The sequence below is a fragment of the Orcinus orca genome, chromosome 2 (assembly GCF_937001465.1).
Source record: "Orcinus orca chromosome 2, mOrcOrc1.1, whole genome shotgun sequence".
Lineage (NCBI taxonomy): Eukaryota > Metazoa > Chordata > Mammalia > Artiodactyla > Delphinidae > Orcinus > Orcinus orca.
Window position 1 is genome coordinate 200842591 of NC_064560.1, and position 9062 is coordinate 200851652.

The following is a 9062-nucleotide window of genomic DNA, read 5'->3' on the forward strand; positions in this document are numbered from 1 at the left end:
TATATTTAGATATAATTGATATAGAACATATAATTGACATATAATGTACACCTTAATTGTACACTGTTGACTAAAACAATAAAAGAGACCATCAAAATGGGTTTATTTGGGAACGGCAAAAAATTGCAATTTGGGACGTGTAATCTATGGCTAACCACAGGCAAGTCTGGAGAACAAAGGAGGGAAAACTCTTGAGAAGGAGGAGATGGAAGGGGCTAGTCTGAGCAAAGAACCCATTGGTGGAAACTGGGAGTTGGACATGTAAGTGGTCTTTCATTGGCTGAGTTGTGACAGACTCTTATTGGCTGGGCTGTTGTCGGGCAAGGAGAAATTCTTCCTCCTGCTGGGTAGTAAAGTAGTAACCTTCTTCTTTGTAGATGCAAGGTACTCTTTTTCTATCGGGTCTGCAATTAATGTAGTTCAGTAGGGCATGCTTGCTCCCTCTTCTGGCCTCCTGACTCTTTTTTTTTTGGCCACACCATGCGGCTTGCAGGATCTTAGTTCCCCGACCAGGGATTGAACCCAAGCCCTCTGCAGTGAAAGTGCGAAGCCCTAACTACTGGACCGCCAGGGAATTCCCACTGACTCCATTTTAAATGAGGTTTCTCTTTCTTAATTTTTACAACATTAAGGTGTACAGTGTGATGATTTCATACACATACATATTGCAAGCCATAATAAGGTTAGATAATACATCCTTCACCTCATATAATCACCATTTTGTTGTCGTTGTTGTTGTTATGGTGAGAACAGTTAAGATCTACTCTTAGCAACCTGCACATACACAATACTTGCTAACTATAGTCACTGAGCTGTACATTAGATCCCTGGAACTTACCTACCATATAACTGGAAGTTTGTACCCTTTGACCAACAGCTCCCTATTTCCCCCAAGCCCAGCCCCTGGCAACCACCATTCTACTCTCTTCCTATGAGTTTGATGATTTTTTTTTTTGTTAGTATTTATTTATTTACTTACTTACTTACTTACTTAGGCTGCGCTGGGTCTTAGTTGTGGCGTGCGAGATCTTCGTTGCCACATGCGGACTTCTTAGTTGCGGCATGCACGCGGGATCTAGTTCCCCGACAAGGGATTAAACCCGGGCCCGCTGCATTGGGAGCACAGAGTCTTATGCACTGGACCACCAGGGAAGTCCCAAGTTTGATGATTTTGGATTCCACATATAAGTGATATCATACAGTACTGTATTTCTCTTTCTCTGACTTATTTCAGTTAGCAAAATGTCCTCCAGATTCATTCACGTTATTGCAACTGGCAGAATGGCCTTCTTTTTTATGGCTGAATAATATTTCATTATATGTATATTCCAAATATCACATTTTCTTTATCCACTCATCCATTGATGAACACTTAGGTTGTTTCCATGTCTTGGCTATTGTAAAAATGCTGCAGGGAACATGGTGCAGATAGCGCTTCAAGATAATGATTTCAATTCCTTTGTATACACAGAAGCGGCATTGCTGGATCAATTGCAGTTCTATTTTCAACTTTTTGAGGAACCAGGAGGTAATTAAGTTTTAAAGAGGTCATATGGGTTGGCCTTAATCCAGTCTGACTGGCGTCCTTATCAGAAGAGGAGATGAGGACACAGAGGGACCACCACGTGAGCACAGGGAGAAGACGGCTGTCTGCAGGCCAAGGAGAAACCAGCTCTGCACACACCTTGATCTTGGACTTCCAACTTCCAGAACTGTAAGAGAATAAATGTCTATTGTTTAAGCCCTCAGTCTGAGTGCTTTGTTACGGCACCTCTAGAAAACTAATCCAGCACTGACTGGGCCTTCAACAAATATTTCTTAAATTAAAATTAGGTTGAAATAGAAGAGCTAACAAGATTCTCTTTTAATCACAATGTTTTGCATCTATCTACTGTGTCTTAAACGATCCTAAGGCAGTTTCAAATCTGAACGCAAAGAAGTCTTTTAAAATTCCCAAGGCCTGTAAGATTAAAAACAATACTACTGGGAATTTCATCTATTTCTGGGCTAAAACCAGTCAAGCGTCTTTTTGTCACAGTGACCGCAGACCGCTAACGGGTATAGTACCAGATCATGCGGTCACGCAACAGGAAAAACGCTGGCCGAAGCCCCACTTTCGGCCTGGTCTCCCTAGACCCTCCATGCCTGGCGGGCCCCATCCCTGCGGGTGTCCTGGGCTGTGATGTGCATCACGTGGGGTGGTGTCACGTGAGGGGTGTGTCGCGTGGGGCGTGGCCTGTAAGACGGAGGCCCTCGGCTTGTCAGCGGAAATCCAGGCGACAGGAACGAGCTGGACGACCTCGGGGGCAGCGGACAGGACGAGGGTCGGGCGGGTAGGCGGCCGGCAGAGGCCGAGGTGGGGCCGGAGCCGCACGGCTCTGTCAGAGCCCGACATTACGTCAGGCCTGCCCCGCATGACGCAGCAGGGCCCGAAACCCGGCCCGTGACGTGTATCCAGTGCGTTCATGAGGCACTCTCCACTTGTGAGGGCGGGGCAGTCCTCCAAATTAAGAATTACAGAAAAGTGAATCAGCCGCGAACTTTTGGTGATTTAAACGGAGAAGTATAACCAGTTTCGAGAGTTGTTTGGGGAGCAAAATTTAAAACAGCCGAGGGCTTCCCTGGTGGCGCAGTGGTTGAGAGTCCGCCTGCCGATGCAGGGGACACGGGTTCGTGCCCCGGTCCGGGAAGATACCACATGCCGCGGAGCGGCTGGGCCCGTGGGCCATGGCCGCTGAGCCTGCGCGTCCGGAGCCTGTGCTCCGCAACGGGAGAGGCCACAACAGTGAGAGGCCCGCGTACCGCAAAAAGAAAAAAAAATAAAACAGCTGAGACGCCCTTCCCTTCCGCATCCTCGTACGAGTCCCTCCCACATGTCGCCTCCGACCTATCACGAGCCACCCCTCACACGAGTCCCGCCCCCGATGTCGCCCCCAGCCCATCCTGCGGCGCGTGCGCACCACACCGCCTTCCCGCTTCCACGCCCCCGGGTCGCCCACTCCGACCCTCGCCCTTTCCCGGACTTTCCCGCGTCTCCGAGTCCCGCCTCCCGGCGCACGAGCCCCGCCCCCTCCCCGGGCCTATCCCGCGCCGCGCCGTGCAGCAGCCCCGCCCCCCCGCCCTCTTCCCGGGCCTATCCCGCGTCGCGCCGCGCACTAGCCCCGCCCCCGCCCCGCGCAGGGGTTGGCGCACGGCTGTGACGTCACGGGCAGGCGAGGCGCGGCCGCGGAGCTGCGCCGCTGCGGGCCGCGGCCATGCCCAAGCGGGGCTGCCCCTTCGCGGACGCGGCCCCGCTGCAGCTCAAGGTGCGTGTGGGCCGGAGGGAGCTGAGTCGCGGCGTGTGCGCCGAGCGCCTCACGCGGGAGATCTTCGGTGAGTGAGGGGTAGCGGGGTCGGGCAGGCGGTTTCCGCAGGCCGCGCCTCCTGGAGCCGGGGGCCGGGGCCAGTCGCCCGGCCGGGTTTGGGAGCAGCAATTTGGGCGCTGTGAATGCGCCCGCGTCCACGACCTGTCCCCGCCCTCCACCTTCCCGAAACAGGCGGCCTCCGCGTGGGGCCGAGACGTGGCTCTGTCCTTTGGGAATGCTGGACTCGCGCAGGAGCCAGCCCTGGTCTGGCCAGCCCTGGTCTGACCAGCCCAGCGAGAGGCCGGGGAGTGGGATGTCCCGGTGGAATAAGCCGGTAGAAGCACCCGTTCTGACCCGAGAGGCGTTTGTGGAGCGCGCCTTCCTTGCCAGGCGCTGCGGCTGCGGGAGACCCTGCCTTGCTGTCTACTGGGGGGGGCCAGCCAGAGAAGGACTCTCCAGAGGTCATCAGGGCAGGCATGGGTCGCTGCAGGACCACCTGCAGGCTGTTAGAGGTCTCGTGGAGGAACAGGGTCGAAGGCGAATCCTTCAGGATTAGGCAGGCAGAGAGGGAGAGGAAGGGAATTCCAGGCAGAGGGAACAGCCTATGCAAAAGCCGGGAAGCCGGAGAGTGCTGTCCAGTTCATTGTGGCTGGAGTGTCCAGTTCCAGAGATGTAAGGACACTGACCTAGGAAGCCTTCTCTGGCTGCTTCATGCAGGTTTTTGGGCGCATTGATATTATTGATCATCGCTTTGGGGGGCTTAATACCCTGGGGTAACTACAGAGTGGAATTTACCTTAACTAGTGGTTGGAGGCACGAGGTTTGTGCGTGTGGAACAGTCAGATGGTTACCTGGGTGTCTGACTGAGTGGTGCTGCCGTGTACTAGGGATGTGGGGAAGCGCCTAACCTGGGGAGACCCTGCTTCTCTTTGTCCTGCTGCTCCCCACCCCGCTGCCCCCATCAGCAGCTGCTGTGCCCTTTCTTTTCTTGCACATGCAGGGTTGCAAATGCAAATGCCTTTCGAGGCCGTGCAGGTGATAAAAATGAGTGAAGCTGTGAGTACTATGGCCAGACTGCAAGTGTTATCCTCTCAGGACCTTCAAAAAATGTAAACACTGCAGACAGAGAGAAGAATTAAAAATAAACGCGGGCTAAGTCAGTCTAGCTCTTGACCACGATGTTCTGGAGCATTTGCAGGGGCTTGTCCTTCGCAGGGCCCCGTCACAGAGGGAGTGCGAGGCTCCCTGGACATCTAAGAAGGGCAGGACATAGGCCAGCGTGAACTCGTGTTTAATGAATTCCAAGCCTGAACCCTGGTCTCTTTATCTTGAACAGACCACAGGCCCTTGAAGACAAGTCTTAGCCTCACCACATGACCTCCCTGCAGTCCCACCCTATTATAAGTGGGGATGGGGGGGATTGGAGGAAGAGGAACTGGGTGTGACGGGGCTGTCATCAGCCACTCCATTTGAGTTACCCAACTGTGTGTTTCTGTCGGTTTCACTTAGCACCAACAGCTTCTAAGGTCTCCACCCTGGCTCTGTTGGGACAGGGCAGAACACCACAAACAAAGCATTTCTGGGGCTGGCGCCTGGCATTTGACCTTGTGAAAGCCCCCAGTGCCCTGATGGAAAGCCACTGCTCTGGTTGCTGAGAAACCACCTCAGCTCTGGGGTCGGGGGGGTGTCCAGGGCCCACAGAGGTCTGGAAAGTTCTGGGGCACCTTGTTCCGAGCTGGTTGCTGCCACGCCTTCTGCCAGCAGCTCCGTGGTCAGTGAAGGGGTGCGTGCTGGCTGGGGTGTGGGCTCAGCCCTGAGTCTCTCGGCTGTGCGTTAGTTAGCACTCCACAGCGCAGAGCTTCGTCTGCTGGATGAAGCCGGCTTGTGGGTGCTGGGAAGGAGATGAACGGCAAGGAGGTGAGGCCACCCGTGTGGAAAATGAGCAGAGTGATAGCACAGGGAGCCCAGGTGGGGCTGCAGCGTCCGGAACCTTCCTGGAGGAGGTGGCCGCTGAGCCCAGGCAGGAGGTCAGGGTGGGACCCAGCTCGCCAGGGAGCAGCGTGCTCTGGGGTGGCTGGGTAACCAGAGGCCCGGCCACGCGCAGCTCGAGGGACAAGGTGGCCATGCAGGTGCTTCCGTGCTGCAGCGATATAAGCGGGGAAATGGTTGCCTCCGCAGAAAAGACCACGCAGCTCCTCTTCCGCGGGGCCCAGGCCTGCATGGACCCCGCGTGGGAGGAAGCCTGCGCCATCGTCCATACCCCGGAGTCCCCGAAGCCTGGCCCCACAGAAGCCCCTCGGGCCGCACGCGGGCAGATGCTGATCGGGCCCGACGGCCGACTGACCAGGAGTCGAGCCCAGGCCTCCGAAGCTGGTGAGTGAGGCCCACGGCAGGCGCTTCCCAGCTGTGTGCTAAGGATGGGGTGTGGCAGGGGCTTTTCCTACCTGGGCTGGAGGGGGCTGGGCCCGAGTCTGACAATACGAACAGGGCGAGGGCCTGCAGGCTCCTGACATTAGGAGGCTCTGCTGTCACCAACATCCACGTCTGGTAGCTGCAAACAGCTTCTAACTGTTGGATCAGAAAGGAACAGAGACCCCTCTGGGTGACCCTTCTGGGTGTCCTGCCTGCTTTCCACCTGAAGCTCTCCCACGGAGTCCCACCTGGCTGGGTGGGAAAAGCCTGTTCGGGTCCCTGTGCAGTGTGGTGTGCGTCTCAGACTGTCACCTGTGTCGCTGGTTAAAAACTCTCCCGCCCCCAGGTCTGGGTGGGGCAAAGGGACCCCTGTGTTAACCCGTGATGCAGGGACCACGCTTTGAGACGCAGCTGGGAGACACACAAGGGACGAAGGCCTAGCGACTTCTGATGCAGGCGGTCAGGAGAAGGGCTGACCCTTAGGTACCGACATTTGGGTGGTGGGAATTGTAGGTGGGAGTCACGGAAGCCAGCTGGGATCTCTCCCTGGTGAACGGGTCTGGGTGCTGTGCTTATGCACAGGTTGTCGTCTTAGGACCTAGTGGTCAGTCAGGCGCAGGAAGGAGGGTGGCCCCCAGCCCCAGCGCTCCAGGTCCCCTTTGGGCTGATGGGTGTTTCTTCCCCACAGACCCAGCCATGGCGGCATCGGGAGCCTGCTCGTCGTGCGTGCGGGCTGTGGACGGGAAGGCGGCGTGCGGCCAGTGCGAGCGGGCCCTGTGCGGGCGCTGCGTGCGCACCTGCTGCGGCTGTGGGGCAGTGGCCTGTGCCCTGTGTGCCCTCGTGGAGTGAGTGCGGGCCCTGTCGGGGAGTGGGGGCGGCAGGCCCATCCCACATTGCCCGGTGGGACGATGTGATGCCAGTAAATGCTTTGCTCAGCTTGAGTTTTTCCAAGACCTTGAGATCCTTTCTGGAGGAAGTCCAGACCTTGTAGGTCAGCTCTGCGCTGTCTGTGGTCTGTCCCAGACCATTTGTGCTCTAGTCCTTTGAGCCCTGGCATCAGGAAGCCTCACATGGCCTTCCTGTGTCGCGCGCTCATTAGCGGAGGACACCTGACAGGTGAGGGCAGGAAGTAAGTGTTTTGTCTGTGGCTTGGGTGAGCGCATCCGCCACAGCCGGTGGGCCCCATCCCTGCCCAGGAGGTTTCGGGCGCTGTCCTCGTCCCAGCGGCCACTCCCGGCTGACGGGTGGGGATGGGCAGTGCCCCGTAAGAAAAGTTCTGCAGATCTCAAACCAGTTTAGTCCCAATGGCCTTTAAAACCAACTCACCCCCCCACCGCCAAAAAAAAAAAAAAAAAAAAAAACCAACCCCAACTGTGGAAAGTTAAAAACACGCCTCCCGAGAGGGGGGTTGCTCCACGGTTGGGACGCGCTGGACAGAAGGACGGAGGCCAGGCGTGGGCCTCCCGTGCTGGCCGGTTCAGGGGTCAGGTGCTGGGCGAGTCATGGGTGTGGAATACTCTTTCTATTGACTTTGCCAACTCAGTTTTCTTTTCTTCCTATTTATATGTAAGCTGAGACGGGCAGGGCCTTGCCAGTGGCTTTTCCCTGGAGGGGGAGCTGAGCACAGCACAAGGGCCAGCTGAGGGGCCAGGTGGGCGCCCCACCTACTGGCAGCTGCTTCCCTCCCCGGGGCCGTCCGCATCCTCAGGGACTCCCGTGGCAGCCTCCCCCGCCCCTGCTCTCTGCTGCCTGGCCCCCAGGCACCCGCAGAGCCCGCCACGCACCTGCCTGTTTCTCGGGCCCCGGCGGGCGGGGCTCTCTGACCCGGGTGAGAAACAGACGACACGTTCCGGGTCCCCTCTGGAGGCCACGCCTCAGGCCTCCGAGCTTCAGCGCCACCCTGGAAGCGGGCATCCTGCCCGCACCTGGTGGCTGCCTCGTCCCCAGGGTCAGGCACGGCCGCGGGTGGGGCATCGCCACCAGGAGCTGGAGCCAAGCTCCTAGCCCTGGACGTGGACCCTTTGCCGCTGCACCTCAGGCGTGCTGCCGTCTCCTTTCAGCATGTCTCCCGAAGCGTGTCCCCTGCCATTCGCTGAGTTGCCATGTCCCTACCCTACCTGAGCTGCTGCCCCTGTGAGCCATCCGGGGCCAGTCACCCCTGCTGCACACCTGGCCACCGTGAGACCGGGGCTGAGCCCCGGGGGCTCCTTAGCTGTCAGTCCGTGAGGGCGGCTCCGGCAAGCACCCCAGACGTTTCCCCTCGTGCTCGAGGCAGATGCCTGTCGGGGGGGCTGCTCCTGGAGTCCCGCACTCTGCGGGTTCCGTGCTCCGGCCTCTCCCCGGGCCCTCGAACCGCCCCCCTCTGCGGGTGTCCTTCTCCAAGGACCCGGCCCTGTGGGCCCGGCCCCCTGCGGCAGTGGGGCCTCTTCTTAACTGGTTCTGTCTGGGCCAACAGCCCCGCCTCCAGATAAAGTCGAGGGACCAGGTGGGGTCGGCAGCTCCCGTGGAACTCAGCCCTAATGCCAGCTCCTCTCCCCCAACCTCGCGGTGTCGCAGCTGCAGTGACCTCCACGAGAAAGTGCTGTGCGCCAGCTGCGCCATGTTCGAGGCCTGAGGCCAGGAGAGGACGGCAGCCCTGCCTGGACGACCTCACCGCCGTCCACGCTGAGGGACTGGGGGGAGGGGCGGGAAGGGACAGCCTTTCTATTTTGTATTTTGTTCTCCTGACCACAGAAGAGAATAAACCCTTTATATTTGGACAAGAGGACTCACTCGTCAGCGCCCCTGGGGCCCGTGGTCTGCCCGGCTCCCACCGTCAGCGCCCCTGGGGCCCGTAGTCTGCCCGGCTCCCACCTGGCAGCGCCCTGAGCTTCATGCCAGGTGCCGCCAATCGCCCCGTTGACAGGTGGGGACACTGAAGTCCAGAGCGTGTGAGCCCAGGTGGGGCTCCAGTGCCCCTCGGGGGTGGGGCCGCATCCCAGGCTGTCCCTGAAATGCCACTGTCATGCGCCGCTGTCTGGGTGGCTGGGCCCCGGGTGACCTGCCTGCCAGTTCCGTCTGGGTGGTGCGGCCCGTGTGGCCCGAGGGAGGGCAGTGGACGAGAGGGGGAAGGGAGGGGCACAGCCCTGCACGGGGCCTCCTCACCTGGGTCTCGGGCCCGGTTCCCACGCGCGGGGTCCTTGCGGCGCCATGGGCCCAGGCCCTCAGGGTGAGTCCGTGGGTAGTCAGTCCCAGCCCCTCCAAGAAACCCTGGAGGGGAAGAGAGGTTCTTTGGGGTGGGCAGCGGGGGCACCCACTGTTGGAGGG

General features: G+C 58.7%; 1 protein-coding gene across 3 annotated transcripts; it reads left to right on the forward strand.

Moving 5' to 3' along the window:
* The first annotated feature begins 3203 nt into the window (after positions 1–3203).
* On the forward strand, positions 3204–8518 carry SIVA1 (SIVA1 apoptosis inducing factor). 3 transcript variants are annotated; one of them, XR_007474887.1, is made up of 5 exons: positions 3204–3372; positions 5523–5717; positions 6445–6601; positions 7328–7407; positions 8313–8518. XR_007474887.1 is itself a non-coding variant. In XM_012536306.3 (4 exons), the coding sequence occupies exons 1-4, from the start codon at positions 3255–3257 to the stop codon at positions 8225–8227; spliced, it is 486 nt and encodes a 161-aa protein (XP_012391760.1). In that variant the 5' UTR covers positions 3204–3254; the 3' UTR covers positions 8228–8352. The 3 variants fall into 3 exon arrangements, 2 of the variants coding, with proteins under 2 accessions (XP_012391760.1, XP_004262496.1); XM_012536306.3 differs by lacking the exon at positions 7328–7407 and having other exon boundaries at positions 8212–8352; XM_004262448.4 differs by lacking the exon at positions 7328–7407 and having other exon boundaries at positions 3208–3372.
* Positions 8519–9062: the final 544 nt, after the last annotated feature.